The 25,415-nt window shown below is 42.5% G+C and overlaps 1 protein-coding gene across 5 annotated transcripts in view; it reads right to left on the bottom strand.

Moving 5' to 3' along the window:
• Positions 1-25,415, bottom strand: part of kcnq1.1 (potassium voltage-gated channel, KQT-like subfamily, member 1.1) — a 102,101-nt gene that overhangs the window by 66,132 nt on the left and 10,554 nt on the right. For all 5 annotated transcript variants that reach the window (XM_070554506.1, XM_070554505.1, XM_070554508.1 and 2 more), the window contains exon 3: positions 11,417-11,507. In XM_070554506.1, coding sequence (XP_070410607.1) covers positions 11,417-11,507 — 91 coding nt within the window. The remainder of the gene's footprint in view (positions 1-11,416; positions 11,508-25,415) is intronic.

Below are 25,415 nucleotides of genomic sequence, written 5' to 3'. Positions count from 1 at the left end.
GGAACCAAAGTCAACTCCGGATGGGTGGAATATAGGGTATTTAACATCTCAGCCGCCCGCAGTCATTGGTGGGGGCATAATGGTCCAGTAAAGATGACCCAGATTGAGTCCTCAACCATCTGTATCATCAACCTAACTGCCTCCTCAGTTAGGGCCGGCTTAGGCGCATAATATGAAGTGTCGTCTAGGGAACTCGCTGACACCAGCATGGGAGAAGGACCAACATTTTTAGCAGCCCCGGAAGACTTCCGGCACCGCCGCTGACGTAGCATGGCAAGAGGGGCTTGAGGCTGGAGCGGCGTTATGACAGGAGGGGCTTGAGGCTGGAGCTGCGTGATGACAGTAGGGGCTTGAGGCTGGAGCGGCGTGATGACAGGAGGGGCTTGAGGCTGGAGCGGTGTGATATCAGGTGAAGTCTGTGACTGTGGGGGTGTGGCTGATAAACCTTGGAGCTGGGAAGGCAGCAAATTAGCAGAGGGTCTCCGGGGCCACATTCGACGCGTTGTTAGGAGCCCTCTGTGCAGGATTTCCGTAGCAGGTCTGGACGGAGGGTTAGAACCTCTGCGCGGCGATGGCTTGAATGCCAGGTGCGTTCCCCAGAAAGGTGACTCCTGTTCCTTCTCCAGCTCCATGAACTCAAGGAGCATGAGAAACTCACCCGCTGGATCCCTGACAGGTCAAAGTGTATCGTACGTTGGCTCAAGGCAGACCCAGGAGTACGTAGCCTTTTGATTACAAGCCTGAGATGGATGCTCAACTCCTGCTTTGTCAGTCCTGTGTCGGCATCGGGTGCAAGTATGGCCAGATTATTCTGTAACAGGCAGAACTTGAGGACCCTTGAGGACACCAAGACACAGTAAGGCACTTTAAAAGTCTTTATTAGCCAGGAGCTAAGACGTGGTGTTACCCGTAAAGGGCGAGGCTGGAGACAGTCGGTGAACAGGCGAGGGACGTGGAGGCAGGCAGAGTTCTTGGCAAGGGTCAGGCGTGGAAACAAGGTCAGGAGGCTATGATCATGCAGGATGAAAGAGGCCGGAAGATTTACTAGCAGAAGCGTTCAATAATCTGGCAATGAATGGTTGGATGGCTGGTTCTTCAGTAGCAGAGGAAGCAGATGTGTGTGATGAGCTGAGGAGTCAGGAGCAGGTGAAGTGGATGAAGCTGATGAGATGCAGGCTGGGATTGCAGTGGAAACAGGGTTTGGTTGGGGCTAGATGAGGGGACCAGGTGTGAAGCATGAAGGCTGATGAGATGAATGATGGTGCATGGTGGTCAGGGCATGGCAGCATCATGACAGGAAGAAGTTTCAAGCCAAATTATAAATTGAACTACCGTCACACCGAACATGTGTTTAAACTGGCATTAGAGAAAGCCATTACCTACAGTATCAATGTCAAATCCTGGTCCTCAAGGACCACTGTCCTGCATTTTTTTTTAGATTTGTCCCCAAGACACTTGACTCAGTGGCAGAATTACCTTTAAAATGTCCTCTCATTCTTCAGAAACATGTACATTAGCCACTGCTTCAAGTCTAGTGGGATCAACAGAGAAACAGCTGAATCCTAAACGTAGGATGGTTGTCATTGAGATCCACGATTGTACAACCCTGCTGTAAAGTGTTACGTCAGCATGATTTTTTTTAATTAACTTCCTTCTGTTTTCATTCTTTGTCTTTTTTTTTCTTTTTAAATGTCTGGCTCGTTCAAAAGTTTGCTGGGCAAATTTCCTTGACACACACGGAACACTTAGGCTCAAGCTCTAACGCGTTGTGATGTGGGTTTCATAGAATAGACTGGAAGTGAGTTGTGGTTTTAGCCACTCTACAAATGGTCCTTATACATTATGTATGAAATGTAGCCTCACTTTGACAGTTTGCTATATAATTTCTGACCTCTGGTAGTATTACGGAGCAGTTTTCTTTCCCCCTTTTTTCTGAGAAACTTGCATTTGTTGGGGTCATTCATGAGGACAGGGTGAGTCATAACCCTGCCAATGATTTTAGACTTCCGTTTCATGTGGTCAGGATAGTGCAGAAGAAAATCTGCAATCAAGACCAGGAAACACACGTAAACATTTGCCTCTAAAATAGATTGAATAATTTATATTAACACATTTTTGGTTGCTCGCTGCCAGAAAGCCTATCCTGACTTGTTATAAAATATCTCATGAACCACATGAACCACTGGTTGGATTTTTATGAAATCTTCCAAAAGTAGTCATTTGATGTACAGTACATCGACGACTGATTTGAACCCAATTTAATATAACTTCCACAGCCCATAGCAAACCCATAGCAAACACAAAACCGTGCTTTACTGGCAAATTTACAGTTATTGAGCTAAGATGTTTAAGCATCTGAGAGTTATTCACAACCCATACACTGAGTGCAAGTGAGGTCTTGCAAAGTTGAATAAGATTGTGCATTATCTTTTTTTTAATAACTGACTAAAACTAAAAGCTATTTGAAGTAGGGCATGCAATAAATCGAAAATTTAACATTATCGAAATTTCTGACTTTTATCAAGATCATTTTTCCCATGTCAATAAATCTGAAAATAAGACAGAAATGCAAGAGAAAGGGGATAGAGGAGAGGGAGAGGTTGGGGTGGGGGTGTGGGTGTGTGTGTGTGTGTGTGTGTGTGGGGGGGGGGGGGGGGGGTAAATAAATGATTTACAACAATTTGCCTCTAGAACTGCAGAAAAAGTGGAAAATCAAAATACCACTGTGCCAACAACATGATGATATATAACAGTAACACTTTTTGCTGAAGAGCTCTTGGTAATAATTCATGGTGCATTTAGTGCCAGCCACAGCCTTAGGTTATGTGTCAAAAATAGCCATACTTGTGAGAGCACCATGTGAGCATCTGTGTGCGTACACGCACTTGTGTATGTAAGGTTTCTCTATAGAGTGTTTAATAATGAGTGTGAGGGGCCACAGACCTTCCCCCAAAGTCCTGCAGAAGATGTAGTAGTTCCAAGCCCCAAAGATCCAGAGGTCCTGGGTCATATGAATTCCTTCAATAAATGTTAGGTCAAATATTTTCTATAGTTTTATATTACAGCTGATGCATTTACTTTGTTCTGATGAAAAACAAAATACAAATAACAATAATTTACATTTGTAGATGTTCATGATTAATGCCTAAAAAGCAAACAAATGTTTTTAACCTTCTGTTTCTTCCATTTCTCATTGTGATCTAATGTATCACCCCCACAGCCACAAAAGCAAACAAATGTTTCTAACCTTCTGTTTCTTTCATTTGTCATTGTGATCTAATGTATCACCCCCACGGCCACACCTTTTTCTGCTCACACATTTTCTTCTCTCTCATCATGGGAACCACAAGAGGAGCAATAAGTCTAAGATTCCTCCCAAAATAATCTCCCCACATTACACCTCACTCTCGGAGTTCCTCTCAGCAGCATTTTGACCCAAATCAATCAATCAATCCACATCCAAATCTTGTTTATTATCTCTTGCTGCACAAAAATGTCCATGACTAACTACAGTCTTAGCAAAATCGTAAGTGAAGCACCTCAAACAGCAACAATACTCTGAGTTACTCAGAATCAAACAACATGCAGCAATACTTGATCGTCCTCTGTGTTCAAAATGTGAAAAACCTTTGGAAAGCAGGGATTGTCTTGGGCAAACTGCCAGGCATCTCACCAAACATACTACTACAAACATTGCCAGTCAGAGCTGCATCTCCAAGTAAATAACAGAGTGGTTTCTGTTAACCTTGAATGTGCAGGAAGAAAGAAAGAAGACAAAAGGGGAATGCTTCTTCAGTAAGAGGGGGAGAGAATAAAACGAGTGGCAGGGTCAGAGCAAATCTCTAAGCTAGAAAGCACCAAACACTAAACACTCCCTTTGGAGCAGAGAATGAAACAGATGAGCGTCAGAGATTCTAAGAGGTTCGGTTGCAAATGTTAATTATTCATTATCTGTATATAAAAGAAGAATAAGAAGATTAAACATCTCCAGAGGGTGAAGTAAAGGTGGGGGAAATAATTTTACCAAGACAATTCTGTTAAAATCTACATTTTTCTACCTTCTTTTAATGACACCCACACAAACATATGGAGCTGTTTCCTTATGACAACAACATGTGTTTCTGACCTGGAAGCTCCTGAAACACCATGACTATTCTCAGTCCAAGGTGAACTTGTCACAATGTGGCGCTCTTCAGTCCTTCACACAGAAAATCCTTGGGTCCTTTCATCCTTTCTTGGGGGGGTTTCTTTTATTTGAGTTAGAGTAACTCACCCTTCACCCAACAGCTCCCGTGCTCAGCGGCTCGGGGTTAAGTTGATCCCATTTCCTATTGATTCTAGAGGAGGTGCCTTCGCTCCGTTGGGCCCACCGGGACATACTAAAATTGTTTGTTGTAAACAAGTGTGTGGTTTGATGAAAACTGGCCCTGAACTGGTTTTAGAAGCAAATGTTTACGCATTCAGTCATGAAAATAATATTTAAAGGTGAAATACAGGGGTGGAAAGTAACCAATTACATTTACTCACGTTACTGTAATTGAGTAGCTTTTTTTTTTATAAATTTATACTTTTTAAGTCGTTTTTAAAATCTGTACTTTTACTTTTACTTGAATAAGTTTAAAAAAAATTATAATTCGCTACATTTTAAATAATTTCCGTTACTGAGTAAAAATAAATTGAAGGCTTAACAAATAAAAAATATTGCATGTAGCAGCGTCGGAACAGAAAGAGACACCTGCGTGGCTGGGAGCTTTCTTCAGCTGAATGAAGATAAGACTAAGATCCTCATCTGTGCCCCAGACAAGCTGGTTCCCAAAGTCAAAGGCTCTCCTGGTCAGATTGCTTCTCACTCAAAACCTTCCGTCAGGAATCTTGGTGTGACCTTTGACCCAGCTCTCATGTCAGTGCTCTTGTTCGCTCTTCCTTCTTCCATCTCAGGAACATTGCTAAGCTGAGTCCCATTCTGTCCCGCTCTGAACTTGAGACAGTTCTCCACACCTTCATCTCCTCACGCTTAGACTACTGTAACTCTCTTTTCACGTGTCTGAGCAGAACCTCCCTGAACCGTCTACAGGTGGTTCAGAATGCCTGTGCTCAGCTTCTGACCAAGTCCTCCAAACACACCCACATCATCCCACCTCTCCTCCAGCATCATTGGCTGCAAGTCAACTTCAGGGTTAATTTCAAGATCCTGGTTCTGGTCTATAGGGCCTTACATGGACAAGCACCATCTTACATGGGTGATCTTCTTAGTCCCTACCCCCCCAGCAGGTCCCTGAGGTCCAGTGATCAAAGCCTACTGGTTGTGCAGCGCACCAGGCTAAAGACCAAAGGTGACAGATCATTTGCTTCTGTGGCCCCCAGACTCTGGAACTCTCTCCCCCTGAGCCTGAGATCAGTGGACTCAGTGGTCTCCTTTAAAAAGCAGCTGAAAACTCACCTGTTCAAGCTGGCTTTTATGTGACCTTCATCACCCTCTCCTTGTTCTGCTCTCCCCACCTATTCCACCTTCCACAGGATCCACTGATTTCCCTCTTTCCTATTCACTCTCTCTCTTTCTTTACATTTTTAATCACAATTGTCTATTTTTTGCTCATTTTAAATATATTTTTAATTATTTTCTAAATTCTTGTTTATATTTTTACATTTTTTGTTTTTGTGAAGCGTCTCGTGATTTTTATCTTCAGAGGCGCTATAGAGAAGATCTTTCTTCTTCTTCTTCTTCTTCTTCTTCTTCTTCTTCTTCTTCTTCTTCTTCTTCTTCTGAGGGTGGGGCTGTAAGGCCGGATCAAATGATGACACTCATCAAACTGAAGCGATGTAGCTACATGCTAACCCAAAGCTAACGCGGAGGTGGGAGCTAAGTTAATGGAGGTAGCAACCTAGCTACAACCAGAGTTAACTGTGTATAACACCGGAGCTTCTGAGTCACAGATACGCCGGGCTGACCGTTGGGTAAAACTGGGTGGAACACAGAGGTCTCCTGGGAGCTCCACAAGCCAGCAGCCGCGCAGCAGACAAGTGCTGCTGCGATCAGAGCTGGGGAGAACTGGGTGGAAAACATCGGTTTCCTTCCAAGAGCTCCACAAGCTGGCAGCCCGTGCAGCAGACAGGTGCCGTGGCGATCAGAGATGCACCGAGCTGCGAGGAGGGGACCTTACAGATAGTCAGAATCCAGCTCTACCAATATGTTTAATTCCGAAAAAATTTTGTGTTGTGTGTTCATTTCCGAAGGCCAAGTATATGTCCAGGACCGGGCCTCTGTCACACCCTGTCCTGTCTCCCCTTATGGTTTAGTCTTGTCTCTGTTAATTGCTCCCACCTGCCTCTCGTTTTCCAATCACCCAAGCTCCCAACCCTCTTGTATTTAAACCCCTTCAGTTCTCGTGTTGGATCATTGTTTCTGTGTCAGCGTGTGTTATCATTAAAGCCTTTAACCGTTCCTGTCTGTCTGTCTGTTTGTCTGCCTGCCTTCTTCACCCGTGTTTGGATCCATACCTCCGCTTCGCGCTCCAGCACGTCTGACAGCCTCATCAGAGGATGAAGCCCAGACCCCTGGAAGAGGGCTTCCCCCACCCCCAGCCATCCCCCCGGTGAGAAGAAGGTTCAACCTCCCCAATAACCTGTACCTCTGCCTGACCTGACCAATTACCAGGTAATGGAAATCTCAACAAATACCACAGTAACATATGTATAGCAAATGGGTTTGAGTGTAGCTGATCATGTAAGCGTGGTGTTTCAAATGTGATACGTTAGGAAATTTACAAAGGTTAATGAGGCAGTTACACGGAGAAAAATGCTTCTGGAGCCATTACGTCACTGTTGAGGTCAATAATTGCATTTTGTAAACTGTTGTTCTTCTTCCTCTCCCTCTTCTACACACTCTTCCAGCATGTCATGACCCTGGGGACATTATTGCTGCAGGCCACTGACCTGCAGGGTCACCAGGGAACCCAGGGGGTTCCAGTTCCAACTCCCTCATCATCTGGTGGGATGATGAGGGAGGAATCGGCTCTCCAGTTGCCTAGAGTTTGCCCTAACTCCTCTCCAGGGCAGTGGCAGCAGAGGGACGACACAATATGTAAGGTTTTTATGGTTTACACTCACCCAGTCATCACATGCCAGTTGCAGTATACGAACATACATGATCCACGCATACATACTAATATAAGATGGTTTATAAAGTTAAATACACACACACACACACACACACACACACACACACACACACACACACACACACACACACACACACACACACACACACACACACACACGCGGGTAAATGCAAAAAAAGCTTAAATTATGTTGTTTCTTTGTGTCTGAAATGCTTTTCAGCTCTCCTGCATGAAGTCCTGGTGAAACAGGAAATAATCCTGCAGCAGCAACGCGGCCTCACCAAAATGGTGCAGGACCTTTTTGTTGCTGTTGCTGCTCTTCAGGGCCTGACCACAGGGGGAAGTGTGGAGACCAGGCACCACTCCCCTTGGCAGATGTTCAGGCCCGGATGGCCCTGGAGAGGGAGCTTGGAATCAGTCCAACATTGGCCCATGAATTGGTGAGCTGTTTTCTGTTCTTTACAACAAAGTTTTGGACAATGCATTTTGGCATGCACATCCAATGTATGTGTAGTTCAATATCTTAAAGTGGTAGACATGCCAAAGGAGTTAAAGGACTGCTTGTGCAGCTAACAAGCTCCACCCAATTATTTGTGCCCCCCACGTTTCAGGTCTCTGTCCTTCATCAGGCAACCACGAAACGCCAAATAAATAGTGGAGCACAATGGCTATCCAGGCTTTTCTTTAAGTTTGTATAATATTTGTTTGAAAAATTAATTCAATTCAATTTTACTTATATAGCACCAAATCACGACAAGAGTCATGTCAAGGCACTTCACATAATAAACATTCCAATTCAGGTCAGTTCATTAAGCCAATCAGAAATAATCTTTCCTATATAAGGAACCCAGCAAACCAATATCGGTAATGAAGATCAATTTTTCTAATTTTAGGGTTCAACACTCGGCCTTGCAGGGGGTGGGGGTGGGGGGTCCACATTAAAGGACACTGTGTGGCAGGTCCTCAAAGGAGCCATGACTAATGCCCTCGCCAAGGGAATTACTTGGCGAGGGCAAAATGGGAAGGTGGCCTTTGAGAGGCTCCACCTAAAAGGCGTTGTAATTGGTAAGTTTAATCACAATAGTAACACGACTGTTCTATCACACAGCTGATAAAATTATAGTTTAGGATAAAATTATTAGGCACCCATGACAATCACATTTCTTTTCAAAGTCAAAATGCCTATAGTCCTAACAACTTGTTTGCGAAATGTCACGCAGTGCGCCTGTGAATGTCACAAGCCTCGAAATTATAACGCTACGCTATCGCTGGCTTCAAGACAGCTATTGCCACTTTGCCCGCAATATGACGTGAAATTCTTGTTTGGTTTTAGTGTCAGGAAAGAACTGCTGGTTTGTGTTTGGTAAAGTAAACTGTGGCAGTGTAAGTACTAAGTGACTATGATGATTTAATGTTGTAACTTTGGCTGTCACTTTCAACCCCATATGACGAGCTGCATCCATTAACTAATGCAAAACTGACTTTTAACTAGCCAGTTACTTAGCCCACCACAGGTCTCATTTGCATGGACTGTTGTGTCGTCCTCTTTAAAGTCTTTCTCCATGTGTATGCCTTTATTTTCAGCTGCAGTTAGAAGGAATCCGGTCTGTGTGGCATCTACGGAGGCAGAAATTATAAATACAATTAAAAAATGGTTCTACTGGCCTGGGGATAGGGACAGAGGGTGCAAAAGGAGAATGCCCGCCCAACCAACCCAGGACTCAGTCCAGGACTGACTTAAAAAAAATTAAAATATTCATGTTTTACTCTTGTTTGGCTGCTCCTTGAACCGTCACCTTATCGTGGTGGAGGAGTTTGAGTGCCCTAATGATCCTAGGAGCTATGTTGTCTGGGGCACTTAGTGCCCCTGGTAGGGTCTCCCATGACAAATTGGTCTTAGGTGAAGGGTGAGACAAAGAACGGTTCGAAGGATCTTTCATGGCGGTTAAAACAAAGAGTCAGAGTACCCGGCCCGGAGGGTTACCGGGGTCCCACCCTGGAGCCAGGCCTGGGGTTGGGGCCCGTGAGCGAGCGCCTGGTGGCCGGGCTTTCGCCCATGGGGCCCGGCCGGGCCCAGCCCGAACCGGATACATGGGCTCGTCCAACTGTGGACCCACCACCCGCAGGAGGAACATGAAGGGTCCGGTGCAATGCGAATCGGGTGGCAGACCAAGGGGTCTTGGGGTCTTGTTCACGAGTGAGGGTAGGAGGGATCGGGAGATCGACAGGCGGATTGGTTCGGCGTCTGCAGTGATGCGGACGCTGAGCCAATCTGTCGTGGGGAAGAGGGAGCTGAGCCAGAAAGCCAGGCTCTCGATTTACCGGTCGATCTACGTCCCAATCCTCACCTATGGTCATGAGCTTTGGGTAATGACCGAAAGAACGAGATCGCGGATACAAGCGGCCGAAATGAGTTTCCTCCGTAGGGTGGCCGGGCTCAGCCTTAGAGATAGGGTGAGGAGCTCGGACATTCGGGAGGGACTCGGAGTAGAACCGCTGCTCCTCCGGATCGAAAGGAGCCAGTTGAGGTGGTTTGGGCATCTGGTCAGGATGCCTCCTGGACGCCTCCCCGGGGAGGTGTTTCGGGCATGTCCTGCCGGCAGAAGGCCCCCAGGTCGACCTAGGACACGTTGGAGAGGTTACATCTCCAATCTGGTCCGGGAACGCCTTGGGGTCCTGCCGGAGGAGCTGGTGGACAAGGCCGGGGAGAGGACGGCCTGGAGCTCCCTAATTGGGATGCTGCCCCCGCGACCCGGACCCGGATAAGCGGAGGAAGACGACGACGACGACGACTCTTGTTTGGCAGTTTTTCTCCTTTCAAAAAACTAAAGAGGGACATACTCATTGTGAGTTTCTCTGTGAGTTTGTAAGATATGCGCTGATCTAACACTGCAGCGTCGGCATCCGTAATTCAACATAGACATGCGAAATATCCCCAAATCTCCCTAGTTGTTTCAAGAATAACCCATAAGTTATTTCTTGTACCCCTAAGAAGGTTTACTCTCTCAGGTGAAGAAGGCTAGAGGCTAATGTTGAGCTAACAATGCTAATGGTGAATTGGTGAATTAGAAGCAAAAATATTAGTATTAGAAGTATTAGAAGCTCTAAAATACCTCAAACTACTTTTTCAATTACCAACAACTTGATATTATAGTGAAATGTGTGTGTAAAGTGAATAATGCATCAGTCATTGTGTTTTACTTTCTTTAATGAGTTACTCAGAGCAATAACAGCAAGGCAGAAAACAGCCACACTTTCTCTAACTCCTAACACCTCTGGCTGGTGAGGCCACTGTCTTAACTCATGACAGGGAAAGCTGTTGTCTTAGCATCCAGGAAACAGCAGAGAATGGCTAATGGAAGCTAACCATTAGCATTAGCAACTCCACCATACAACAGAACTCCTCCAGGCTTGTGTTATTTGTGGAGATAAAACATCAACATTGCAAAGCAAACAAAGTCTGCTTATGAGGAAATGAGACTCCAAATCCTGTCGTGTGAAACTCTCCTCATGTGGCAATCTTCTAGTTCCTAAAAATGGTGCACCTGAGCTTTGTTTCCCCCCAAAGGCATTCATTCTAAAGACCGCTGCAAATGTATTGATTAAATGAGTGTTCCACATCTTTAAATGACAATCACGCATTCACCTTCAGTCTGTTTTTTGAGCACCTATTTAACTGAATTTATTCAAAATAATAGAACTATATTCCAAATTTACTTTTGGATGATTCATTATCCTTATGCAACTGGTTTGGAAGGATGAACCCCTAAGTCAAAACTGTGGAAATCAAATTAAAGCATCTTTGCGTGTGTCAGGAAAAACACACCAATAAAATTTGCTGAGACGATGACAGGAGCCAAAAAAAAAAAAAAAAGATTAGGAACAGAGATCTCTAGCATTAAAGGCTGCAGGAATTTCTCACAATGTTATCAAAGCAATAAAACATATGATCTGATTTGAGATTCAGTATCTCACTTATATTGCATTTTTTACAGTTCTTATAACTCAAGGAATAAGGGCTGAAAACAAAGTATTTTTGTGGAATAAAATACAATTTAGTAAGCATTTTTGCTCTGTTATACTTTCATCTCTTTATTGGATTTTATATTCTGGGTGCAATAATAACAAACAATTTTTTATTGAAACTTCCACATATGTTTATTTATTTATTGTATTATTATTTAGTTATGTTTAAGCACACATTAAAAAGTTAGAAGGACTACAAAAAAGGATGGACATAAACATCTAAAGGTTAGGTGTTGCCTCTACTGCTGTTTCTAACGAGGGTAGGTACTCACCACCCAGAAGAGTGTTGTGTGAGCCAGAGACTGGTACTCCTCAATGGTGGAGAGGACACTGAGGATCAGACAGGCAAGAACAATCAGAAACCTGTGGAGACCAAAGCAACACATATCAAGATTAGCTATGTTTGCATTGAAGGTGATTTATTTTTCTAAGGGAATGATGTATTAATGTAAATGTAGTTTCCCGAGAATCAAAGCTCTGTGTAGTTTGCAATCTGTCAACTCAGGCAAATGTTACTTTAATCCTTCTTCATATTAATTACAAAATTTCATGATTTTGTCAGAAGTGCAAACATTTCTTCAACTTTGATGTTTGGTCTAAGTCACAGACAAAATCTGAGGTAGGCCTCTGCAGGGATATTCTAAGCCTTTTACAATTCTACCATGTGGAAGAAATCACTTTTTTTTTTTTTTTTACCTTTCTTGAAATGAACATACAATTTTGTTACTAAGCATACAATCTAAAAAACAAGTCAGCGTTCTGTAAATCAGTAGTTCCCAACCTGGGGTCCATGACCCCCTTAGGGGGTCCCAAAAAGGTTGCAGAGGGTCCCCACAATTTTTGGTGTGCTGAGGTTGTAAGGTTACCAGTATTTTAGTTGCAAAAACTACATTTATAAAATCAAGATGCATTACTCTGTATGTCTGTATAAAGTTTTTAGTTATTCATTTTGAACTGTGTATGGTGCATAAGAATGAGGTTCTCACATTTGTATAGAGGGACTGTTGAGTGGAATTCACTTCCATGTAGTGTTTAGGGGTTGTTCAACTAGTCGACTTCACTGGTCTGTAGTAACTTTTTATGCCTTTCATCGACTAGTCGATGTCACGTGATAATGACCAACAAGATGCAGTCCTCGGAAAAGAGAGCAGGTGACGAGCCCCTGCGCGTCGGGAGGTGACGCGCTGTGCCAGAGTGTCGGTACTGACACCCGTGGTAAAATGGACATTTAACCAAATTGTGAGCTTTACCCTCTTGCGATTTAACCTTCCTGTCCGGGACCGAGCAGTAAAACTACAGGACAATGGTATAAAAAGAATATCTTCTCAATTTATTTCCATAAATGATTAACCAAAATCAAAACAAAATGGGCCCAAAGGAAAAAATGGCCACGGAAATAACCTTAACTAAAAGTAACAAACAAGACTGGCCAAAAGCTGAGACACAAAGGGAAATTTATACACAAAGGCTAGCCTACAGACAACAAGGAGGGGAGAGACGGGAAACACTAAGTTTCCTAGGTTTATTTACTGTTTGTCTAAGTCAAAGTATAACTACCACAAAAAGTTTAACTAGTACCTCCTAACAAAATCTGGTAAACTCAATTAGAGCTTCAGAACTTCTGGTTTCTGGTTTCTTCATGATCAAGTCCCCTGCTTCCAGGAGCCAGATGGAATGTTCCACTTCCTGCCTGGAGTTACACTGGGAGTGTCCTCTCTGCCAGTTCATCCAATCTCAGCAGAATACAAATGAAAATAATTAATGATCAAATAAACTATACGATAAATTACTAAATGTTTGCACCCGTTTGTAAACATCTTACAATATTGCAACAAAATGAAATAATAAACCATCGTGTGGAAAAAAACTATTTTAATAATACGAACACTGAGAAATGGCTGGAGGAACCTCCACACTTCCTCTCACCCCCATCCTAACCTTAACCAGCTTGCACATGCAAAGCTCTGATGGTTGACGCACTCCAGACATCTGCGTCCTGGGCACGGCCACAGTAACATTATCAAATTAGGTGCTACCACCTCAAAAACTAATTTAACATGCGATCGTTCATGTCGGCTCATTTCCTTTTATGTTTTCTGTTTTTTATTTGTGCCTGATGCATCTCACTGCTGTGGAGCGGAGCGCATCACCTGTTTTGTCCTCCGGTGACGCAACCTATCGGTGCGGCCGGCGCGCAGCGCTCACTCCGGTGTTTTTGCGGTCAGTAGATCTTTTAGAACTGCAGTTAAAAGGTAACTCATAAGGTGAATATATATGAAACCAGGTAGCAGTTTTTCTTTAGGATTGAGAGGAGACGCAGGAAGATACTAAACAGAAAGGACAGAAAAATAGTCAAATAAAAACAGGTTTGTTTTTGTACCTGGTGGTTGCAACAAACAGACACCATTGAAGATAATCAGAAGTGAGGAATAGAAAAAGAAATAATTATTCTAATGTTTAGAGCAGCAGAAACTCTGAGAGCATCGGTCTTCGGCGGGATTATTAAATCCTCTTCCGACTCCTTCTCACCCCTGGTCTCACGTAGCTTTGGATTTCATCTGCGGGTTCCCATGGTTTCAATACGATACTCACCAATGTGGACCGGTTTTCTAAAGCCTGCCACCTCAAACCGTTAAAATCTCTCCCTTTTTCCACAGTTGCAGCAAAACTGCTCATTGAGCATGTGTTCTGGCTGCACGGTATCCCTGAGGAGATTCTCTCTAATCGGGGACCCAAGTTCATCTCTAGAGTATGGAAGGAGTCCGCCGAGGCTCTGGGAGCCAGAGTCGCCCTCACGTCTGGTCACCACCCACAGACTAATGGACAATGTGAGCGCATGAACCAGGAGCTTGGGGTGATGCTGCGCTGCATCTCCTCCGCTCACCCATCCTCCTGGAGTTCCCACCTCACCTGGGTCAAATATGCCCATAACTGCCACATCTCAACTTCAACAGGTCAGTCTCCCTTCTAAGCCTCCTTAGGGTATCAACCATCCCTGTTTCCACAGCAGCCCTAGGCTCCCTCCACAGTTACGCAGTTCCTCCGGGGGACCAAACATGCTTGGGCCTCCACCCGGGCGGCTCTGGACAGAACAGCCGATAGGAACAAACAGCTGGCGGATCGCCAGCGGTGCCCAGCTCCAGATTACGCCCCTGGTCAGGAGGTCTGGCTCTCATCCAAGGACATCCCGCTAAAGGCAACTTCCCGTAAGCTGTCTCCCAGGTTCATAGGGCAGTTCAAGATACTGGATGTTCCTATTCCCTCCACAGTTCGGTTGGAGCTCCCACGCTCCCATAAGGTTCACCCTGTATTTCACGTGTCCTTATTTAAGCCTGTGGTTTCAGGCCCCCTCTGCCCAACGCCGGCTCCTCCGCCACCTGCGCGGTTCTACAAGGGGGGTTTGGTTTACACAGTTTGCAGGATTCTGGATTCTCGACCCCGTGGCCGGGATACTTGGTAACCAGTACCTGGTTGACTGGGAGGGGTACGGTCAGGAGGAGCGTTCCTGGGTCGCCCGCTCCTTCATCGAGGATCCGTCCCTGATCCGGGACTATGAGGCCGTCTGCTAGGATGCCAGGAGGTGTTTGTTTGGGGGGGGGGGGGGGTACTGTCGTGTGCCGGAGTGAATACTACTCTCATTTTCCCATCTTTGAGTTGTGTGTTTCAGGAAAGGGAGGCTCCAGCTGCAGCTGATTTGCAGTCAGCTGGTCTGACTACAAACGGAGGATGGAGAACACTCCTCGACGCCTGATGATTACTACAGCTTGGTAGTTTCCTGTCCTCTTGCGACTCTTGGATTTTGTGCTCTAGTGTTTCTAGGATTTTTTGTGAACCTATGGATTTTTTCCCTGTGCTTACCCGTTACCAGGTTTTGGAAAGTTTTTGGTTTTCTGCGACTTCTCAGGATTACTCACCTGTGCTCCTTAGGATTTCCGGATGCAGCTCTCACCGTTCTCCATTCCTCCCGGCCGACCCGCTCTCCTGCTCTCCTCTCACTCCCTCTCCTGGACACCCCACTTGGATTTGTCCCGGCGCCCAACCCACCCTCCCTCATTCCTACGCTCCCCTACTCCCAGTAAGTCTATACTCTGCACCCACCAAGTTTAGACTTACCTTCCTGGACTCGCCTGTATCTGCTCTCCCCTCCTCAGATGCTGTGCTCCTGTTCTCAATCTCCAATGGGCTTTTCCAGTGCACCTTCAGTTCCCGTTTTAAAATAAAGATTCTTTTTTTTACCATAAGATCTGTGAGTGTGTAACTCTGCATGTCTTGGGTTAAACACATTCCCCAAACCATGTCAGAGCATGTCCCCATATCATTACACCACCAGCTTTAGCATAACCCTAAAGCATTGATACAAGGCAGAATAGATCGATGCTTTCAGGTAACATACCAAATTCTGACCTGATCATCTTAATGCTCCATTTGAAATCAATAAGGCATTTATCAACACAACTGGTGCATACTGGATATTTTCTCTTTAAACCATTCTCTATAAGCCCTGGAGATGATTTGGGGGGGCAGTCGATCAGCAGTTTCTTTCATACGTGGATCAGCCTGTCTGGCACAGATAACCATTTGAGTTTAATGTCATTTCAATCCTCCTCCCTCTCTATTCCGTTGCTCAGTCTGTACTTTACCAAGTCCTCTTCTTCACATCTAGGTGCTTAAATGCTTTGAGTTGCTGCCATGTGATTGGCTGATTAGCTACTTGTGTTAACAAGCAAATGGACAATTGGACCTGTGGTGACCAATGACTCCATCTGTGTGTAAGTTGTTTGCATAAGTTAATATAAGAGATCCTATTGAATTGGATAGAAGCAGAAGAACGGTGTGAGCTGTAATACAACTCACAAACCCCTCTCAGCTCTAGAGCTGTGGCGACGTATCGATGACGTCGACGGCTCGATTCTAAAAATTTGTCGACATCAGATCCGGTAGTCGACGCACCACGCCCACTTGTTGCATCCCCAGGAGTTTGTAAATGGAGGAGGAATCTGCCTGTTTTTCCTCTAGTTCGCCCTCTTCTCCACCTTCACTAACATCTCCACCAAATACCGAAGACCCGGAACAACGTCCGTCCGCTACTAGATTCCTTTCCTGCTTTGCCCGCCTTCGTCTCCCGGCAACAGACAACAACTTCCGGGGTCAGATGCGCTGCTTCGTCTCTATCGCAGATGTCGAAAATCACCGGGAGCGTTTCTCCCTTCATAAAGGAGCTTCTTTCAGACATTAGGAGAGCTGTTTTGGTGGTAGCAGTCTCTCCTCCGTGCTGCTCTGTTTGCTGCTGGGTGTTTTTGGTTTATTTAAACTTGGTAACTTGAACTTAACGTTGGTAAAGCTACTGTTAGCATTTTCGCTAACAGCTTCTTGCATTTGGATAAGCTGTATCGTTTTGGTTTAGAGTTCATCGTTTTTGTGGTGCAGATCTCCCTTTTATTACAATTAGAGTGTTGTGGGTTTTCGGTTTAGTTTAAAATATCACCTTGAGTTTGGTTTAACCACCCAGTTTAGAGTTTGGACTTTTGGAGATCCTTATTTTGGTCCAGAACCCTGTGATCTTTGCCCAGTGGGACGTCCCTAGTTATTTGTACTTTTGTTTTAATTTCCCACAGGCAGAATTAGTTTTATTATTCCCAACCTGTGGATGGAAAGATTTAGGGTTTTTTTTTTTTTTTTTTTTTTTTTTTTTTTTTTTGTAAATAAACCTGATCATCATTTTAACTTTTAAATCCCACGTTATTGGCCCTTCCTTTTTGCACACGAGCCAAACTCCCCAGGAAGAGTCATAACACCACTCGCCTCACGCACATAAGTGACCAAAACAAAGCAGCATGGAGACACTCCGTCTCCAACCACCTCTCAGGCAGCAGCCTGCACTCCTAAGTTCTACATGTCACCAGAACATAACCAACCACAACACAATAAAAGCAGTGTTATACAAAATGGAAGGCCTGTAGTGTTTATTCTCTTACAGTAACAATTTATCAATTTTTTGGAGGAATTTATTTGAGATTTTTTGGTTTTTATTAATTGTGCAATAGAAAAATAATCGCTAGATTAATCATCTAAATAGTCATTAGAATAGTCGACTATTCGATAAAATAATCATCAGAATAATCGTTTTAAAAATAATCGTTTACCCCCAGCCCTACTCAGCTCATAACATTGCTCTTCCCCGGAACTGCGCTGCTCTGGGCGGCTGCATGTTGGAGTAGCTCTGTTGATTATATGTAAATTTAGCCTTTTCTTGGGCATTTTTTCTTCTAGTTTCTCAAGAACGGTATTTTTTAGACACTTTACTTTTCTGTTTCTGGTGCTGTGAAGCTTGGAGGATTTTTACTGCTATTTTTTTTTAGCTTTTTTCACTTTTTGAGGATTCGTTATGATGTGTAACCATGGCAACAAGTTGTTTACAATCGGGAGCAGCTGATTAACATTGTAAAGGCTGAAATAATACCTCAACTGAAGCCACAAATCCCAAATGAGCTAAAACGTAAAAAGCGTGGATGCAGAGTGGGAGCAAAACGGAGACAGAGAAAGAGGAAATTCAAACCATCTTTTCCATCGATCATAATGGGCTATGTGAGATCACTGGCCAACAAGATGGAGGAACTCCAAGCCCTTTCAAGGACTCAGCCAGAGTATCGGAGCCGCTGGAGGAGATGATGCAAAGAAGGATTCTCCAGAGAATCAAGAAAATTATGGACAACCCTGAGTATTCTCTTCACAAGACTGTCCGACAACGGAAGAGTGTCTTCAGTCAGAGGCTTCTTCAGTTTCGCTGCAACACTGACCGCTACTGGAGATCCGTCCTGCCAACAGCCATTGTAATACACAATAACTCTTTGATTACTTGATTATTATTATTATTCTGAGCTACTACAGCAATCAATTTCTCTCTGGGATAAATAAAGTATTTTTGAATTGGATTGAATTGAATTATGTGTTTCATCTCTTCAGGTAGGATCAGAGTTCCAGGTTTCATTTCAGTCTCTGCAGTTTCAAATCTGCTATCAGAGTTAAAATGTATTAGATAATTCTAGCAACTCATCTGGTTACAGGATTTATTAGAAAATGGACAATTATATGAAAGGTTGCAGAGAGGTTGACCCTGAAGCAAGGACAAGTGTTTTTCAGTTTTGAAAAGAGGTTGTAAGGTATGTGAAGAAGACGACTGGAATTTCTGAATCGACTGAAAACCTCTTACTGAAATCCAAGGCTTAAAACAGTCATGAATGGAATTAATACTCTAAACATGTAGGACGTCTTTAAACTAAAAAGGCAGTAGTTTACTGCAAATAGTAAATGAAAAAAAGGGAAATACCAAGGCTATGCCAAAAATGAGCAGTGATAAAATATGGACAACTGAAGGAGCCCAGATTATGCAAAAAGTTGATATACTTACCTGTAAATATTAGTAAAAGTAGAGATAATATCTGTTTATCAAGAGACCATGTTTCCTAACAATCTACACTCACTGGCCTGTTTATTGGGTACACCTTGTTAGTACACCTTGCTAGTCCCCCCTTATGCCTTCCAGTGTTAATTTTGACATTTTAATTCAGTCTTTTTTAAATTTTAATCACAATTTGGTCATCCAATTTGTTTTAATTTTAGTATTACATTAGTTGACTAAAATACATGTAATTTTCTTCTGATGCAATGATTTCTAACTTGTGTGAAAGAAATGGTTAACTACAGCTACTTGAAACTGTAAAGAAATATGCTAAATTTACATTTCACACTTTGTATCCATAAAACTCTATATTCATAAGTGTTTCTCTAACAGTAATCATTAGAAAGTACCAAAGTGAACACTGACAGTTTGAAATTTTGCCTCTCAATATTAGTAAAATAAAAAATCTATAAAATGTGCAGTAATATTTGTAAACATGACAGGAAATGACATCATACTATCAAAACAAAATTTAAAAAGTGTTACTTTAATAATGAGTGGAGGTCAACTTAAGGTAAGAATTGTTTTCAGGTGTATTTATTATTTTTTAATCAGACTGATTGATCAAGTTGGGACAGCTGAACGTTTCTCCGTACAAAATGCTGATCATATCAAAACCATCCACAAAAATCGAAATGATTAGACGACAAGATGCGTGGGCTCAGCTCGGTTCGGTTCACTGACCTACAGCACCCCCTCTCCCGCTCGCTGATAACAACAGCGTAGCACTTTTATAACCATGGGAAACCCCAAATGTATACTCACCATGCAAATACTTCTCAGATCGTCACATCTACTGCTTTTACTGCCAGCTGTGGACATTTTACCCCCTTTAGACATAACTGTTACTGGCATAAACATCAGTTTATAATGTCAGGTTACCGGTAGGTTCAAACAGCTGCCAGCTCCCGACTCTGATTGTTCTTTTGTAGTCTAGTCCGGCCTGCTTCATTTGCTGACTTTTTAATTGGTTAATCAAATGTAAATGTGTCAGAGTAGAAGAAAGTAGCAAAAGCATGGTGTTTCCAGTCAAGGAAAAAACAAGCAAAGTCTCAGGATAAAAAACTAGGCCACAGAGAACAGGGGAACACCTGAGGAAATGAGATATGCGAAAGAATGATAAAACAAATGTGTGCCCTTGAAAAAAGAAACAGCCTATGGTATGGGATGCCATGTGTAAACTGCTAAAACAGTTTTTTAGCTGATATTTCCAACATTTAGAATACTTTTATCACATTTAAAATGGAAGCTGCCAAAAAACTGTCTCGTACCAGCATGTTTACATTTAACAAAGGCAGGTGTGAAAACGCTGTAAACAAAGAATGCTGTCAGAAATGGAAGTGTTAAACACTTATTTTCATCAATCAAAAAAATAAAAATAAAAAACAACAACAAAAAAAGCAGTGAGTGAACAAAAGAGAACTCTAAATCAAATCCATATCTGGTGTTGGCCGCCCTCTGCCTTCAAAACAGCACCAGTTCTTCTAGCTACACTTGAACACAGTTGTTGAAGGAACTAGGATGGTAGGGTGTTCCAAACATGTTGGAGAACCAACCACAGATCTTCTCTGGGTGCGGGCTTCCTCCCATCATTCTGTCTCATTGTAAATCCAGACACAAGCCATGATGTTGAGATCAGGGTTCTATGGGAGACACACCATCACTTCCAGGATTCTCATTCTTCTTTATGCAGAAGACAGTTCCTACACCATCTAGAGGCTGACAAATCTTTCCTATAAGCCATTCTCACCACTTACGTATTTACTGCTGAAAGCAAGGCATCTCGTTCATGAATGTGCACCTCTAGCCGACCAACAAAACTAAAATACATTGTTTTATGGTTATTAGTATCAATTGTAACATGAGGAAATATGGGTTTTCTGTGCCAAAGGTCATTTGACTCGGCTGGGTCAAGAGCTGGGTCGCTGAGAACTTTCACCCACAGATTAAGACCTGAACGCCAGCGAGTCTGGGAGAAACCATAACATCTGCCACCTGCAGCTTCGTGCCAGAAGATGTTGTTCCCATGGAAGTAGTCATAACATAACAAGTCTTAAACTTCCTTTTCTTTATTTTAATGTTAAAGAATAATCATTATCATTTTGCTCATTATACATGTGTTTAATCAAATGAATGATTATTATGCTTTGGGTAATCATAATAACTAATGAATCACTGCTTAATTAAATAATGTTCTGAGGATGTTTTAGTGGTGACCTTCACACACTCAAACATTCACACACACACAGACTCTCACAGTAAACTCCAAAACACATTTGCTGACGCACACGTTTTGCTTTGAGAAGAGAAAGGCTTTTGGTTAGTTTCAGTCTTATGATTCAGTTCGTGTTTGACAACGGGAGAGAGAGGACGTGTGAACAACCGCTAACGGGGGGAACGGAGCCCCCCACCCCCCCACCCCCCACCCCTTCACGCTATTCCTGTCAAGCCAGACAGGAATAGCTGAATTACAACCGCTAACGCAGACTCGTCCAGAGTCTTTGATTTTCTGAGTAATTAAACTTAAGAAAGCGCATCTGCAAACGCTTCATCATCACGTGTACCGAGGTCATCTCCTGGACCGGGTCGCAGCACGCCTTCGTCTTCTCTGTCAGCCGAGGTGTCACCCCTGGATGAAACATCGTCCTTTGACGTCCCGGGTCTAAAAGGAGGGTCCCAATACGGTGAGGCAGTCCACGAGAGATAGCGTCTGATGCATCTTTTCCAACAAAACCTAAGTTTATTCAAACCATCACTTTTCACTCAGACACCTGTTTCTTCCTGAAGCAAAATCAGATACACACACGCATTCATCTCACCTTATTCTCAATTTTCACTACATTTCACACACACGCATCCATAATCACTTCACCTCACACTCAACCTTCAGCACGTCCAACACAAGGTCTATTTGAGCAAGTTTACAATATCAACTGTTAAAGATTGTTCAACAAAGTTGCCGATGTTGATAGTTGTACCGCTGCTTGTTATTTCAAAATCATTAGTTTAATTTGAAGAAATAAATCTTATAACTTTCAACTTGTCTCTTCATTGAACTGAAACACAGACCCACGGACATTATCGACAGTTTATCGATGAAAACAACCTTTGAGTCTTCTTAAAACTATAAAATATGTAGGATGGTTCCTCTTTCATAAAAGAGCATAAACCATTACTCTACATAATTAAAAGAGCCTAATCAGGTTCACTACACAATGCTCGACATTGGATTTTTTTTTACCAATATCAGATACCCCGATATTGTCTGACTCTTAATTTCCAATATTGATATAAACTGATACCGATATCATAAAAAGTGAATAAAAGCCTTTTAGGTCACTAACATCATATCTCCTATGCACTAAGTCTGCATCTGTCTATATACGTCTTCAAATGCTTGCAAACGCTCTGTGACTGACATCTGTATAAGCAGTTATCCAACACTATTGGCTAATGCTGAGTGGCACGCAAATTCAAATTGCGTGGAGTTCTACGGGAAGAAAACGTTGCCAAAAAATGACATATGGTCAATATTTTACTACAATGCATTTAACAGATTCCTAAAAAAATCATACATTATTCCTAAACGGGGAAAACTGGAATGTAGCTTTAATGATTTTGACTGTATATTTGGGTCACTCACAATAACAAATAAACAATCATTATTTACATTTCTGAAAGTGTTCCGTGTTTACAGAGTTTCTCACACCTGCCTGAAAGATTTGTCAGCTATTTTAATGTTAGATCTAGAGGTAAATATGTGAGCTAAACCTTTCCATTATATGCAAATAAACCATGGTTCAACAATTATTCAAGTTTACATTTAAATTTTTATTTTAGATATAATAATTTAGATGAAACATTTAGTTTGAGATATTAAAATATAAATTAAAAATTAGAATTAGTTGAGATTATTTTAAATGTAAACACAGGGTGGTGTAACCATGGCCGTAATTTGACTTTAGAAGTGTGTGTGTGTGTGTGTGTGTGTGTGTGTGTGTGTGTGTGTGTGTGTGTGTGATGGGGGGAGGATGTCTACAGTAAGTATACAAAAAATATGTATAAACTACAGCTTAGAGGCTCTTTTGCGCAATGTCAGGAATGCATAACTGTCAAGTACACAGGTGGCAGGGATGGCCAGTCACACGTTAGCAAGTATCAGCTGAGCCAACAGATGAGCTTATGGATGGTTCTCATGGGAAACAGGCTTCAACACAAGTGGTTGTTATCCATTTGGTCTTAGTGCTCAACCAGTGTCTATTTAACATAGCTTAATACTGTTTTTAGACAGTAACAAGTGCAGGAGACAAAAATTTGTTTTGGAAAAGGTAAAAAGTTAAAAACTATGTCCACATATGTTACCATTCTGAGGCAGTTTCCATTTGAAAGTGAAGTGAATTGTTCTAAATGTAGGAAATAATCTAAGAAAAAATGGGTCATTTTTTTCAAATAAAATTTTAACTTGGCATCTCATTCTGAGGTGGCACAAGATGATATCTGTAATATCTGTTATGTGCTCTTTTCTGTACTTTTACCTGCTTCCCTTGTTTTAGTTGCACTGCTGCACTTACTTGACATGAACATTTTTCCCTTCCCATTCATAAAAGCTTTCCACTGTATTTTAGGGTTTTTCTTAACTTTCATCTGCTTCAAATGCAACCCCAAATTTGCTACTGACTCCAAGAAGAATGCATTAAGCAGGCAAAATAATCAAAGCACTGAGGGATAGTTCCTCACCTGTCACCTGGTTCATATAGTCCTAAACTTTTAAACAACAGCCGTAAAGTATCTCTGTGCTGTTCATATATCAGCAGCCATGATGGAAAGTATGTTCAGAGACAGTTATGTTTGCACCACAAAGACCCTTATCACCACTTGCTACAGCCAGAGTTTATTGAAGTCCAGCCAGGAATCCAAATGCTCCCCTTTAAGCTAACACACACACACAGAGGCAAAAACGTGCACGCTACACGTTAACACAGATAACAGCCCGAGGAGAGACCTGCTCGCGGCTGCTGGATAACACAGCTGAAGCAGATGGTCTTGTCTAAAATGACTGAACAGACAGAGAAAACAACAACATAATAACCACAATTCATCCAAATCACATCCTTAACTTTTTGGTCTGGTTTTCAATTAAAATCAAAATAGTGGCATAAAGTAGTTTCAGAATTAGGGACACATTTGAACATTTCTATGAATGAATGTCACAGAGGAACTTGTAGAGAATCCAAAGACACACAACTCAACACTATACTCCCTAGTGGTGGTAATTTGTCGGCTCAGCTCAGCTTAAATTATTTCAGGCCATGTGAAATGCCAGTAAACATAAACAGTCAGTGTGCTGAGCAAACAATTCTGCTTCACCATTTATTCAGCTAAGACTGTCTGACTCGTCTTTTCCTCGCCACTAACTGCTCCATCATATTTTACTTCCTGTCTTTCTTTACCCCCAGGCCTCTCAGATAATACAGCCTCTGTGTCTCCTTCTGGCACCCTGGGGCTTGGTGTAGCAACACAAAAAACAATGCATCGGCTCCGCAGCACAGACACCACTGAACTCTAAACAAAGCTCAAAGCGTTGCTCCTATCAATTATTGATAGTCACTTGCAGGCTGTTGCACAGCATGAGTTGAAACAAGGCCAGGGATAGGCTGAGAGCTGGCGGTGACGCTAAGGACTAGATGGAGCTGTCACAAGCTGTTATCACCTCATTTTATCATATTAGCCCAATTAGAATGTAATCAGAATTAAGATCATGAAACAGAATTAAGGCTTTACAATGACCTTCTTTCCATCTATTGGCTCACGATGCTCTGCTCTTTTCCATCTTTTGATTTACCTGCTGCCTTTGACACAGTCAGTCACAGCATTCTTTAGTCAAGACGTAAACATGTTTGACTCAAGATAACAGTTCTTTCTTGGTCCAAACCTTATGTGTCTGAGAGATCTTTTATCTGTTTCCATGGAAACATTTTTCTTCCTCAGCACCTATTTGGTGTGATGTACCCCAAAGGTCCATTGTGGGTCTCGTTCTGTTCCTGGTGCATATGCATCCAATGGAAGTGTTTGTCCTTTTTAAGTTACGCTAATGAGATTAAAATCTTTCCCTGTTTTGAACTGGAGGTCTCTGCCCCACTTATGCCATTTACTGTTTGTTCACACACACTTGTCAGGAACGTGGAATCTTCGGAGAAGTCTGCAGTGTCTCCCTTAAATTTAACAAAAGCAGCCATGAGCAGCGCTGCTTTTGGAGACTCTGACTGTGATAATGCATCCTGCTCTATATACCATCATCTATACCAGGGGGGTGTCGAACTCATATTCACACTGGGCCAAAATGACAAACTGGGACTAAGTCGCGGGCCAAACTCAATTTTTTTTTTAAAGTGACTGTAAATGTGGACATTTTCCTTTATCTACAGATATGAATGGTTGAACCTTTTCACTTGGAAACAAACTTATTTTTGCAGTAACGCTGAATGTGGAGTAACCAAATTACATACGAGCAAGTGATTTTAAATAAAGCACATCGGTGGTATTCGTCAAATGTTCTTTATATTTATTCCTAAAAAACTGAATATATTCAGCATTTCTTCTTATTTTTTTATCTTTTGAATATTTTAAGTGTTTCTATTTTATGTTTTCTTGTTTTTCTTTATTTTTTACTCTCATTTGTTGCTCCTGTCATGGATGTTATTGCTGCTGTGGTGTCAAACTTTCCCCACTGAGGGACAATTAAGGGATGTTCTATTTTATTTCTATTCTATTCTTCTATCTTTCCCATTTTAAAGTAGGTGGAATCTTTTTTC

The sequence above is a fragment of the Nothobranchius furzeri genome, chromosome 9 (genome assembly GCF_043380555.1).
Source record: "Nothobranchius furzeri strain GRZ-AD chromosome 9, NfurGRZ-RIMD1, whole genome shotgun sequence".
NCBI lineage: Eukaryota > Metazoa > Chordata > Actinopteri > Cyprinodontiformes > Nothobranchiidae > Nothobranchius > Nothobranchius furzeri.
Note: the sequence above shows the minus strand (reverse complement) of the source record. Positions and strands in the feature narration are given on the sequence as shown.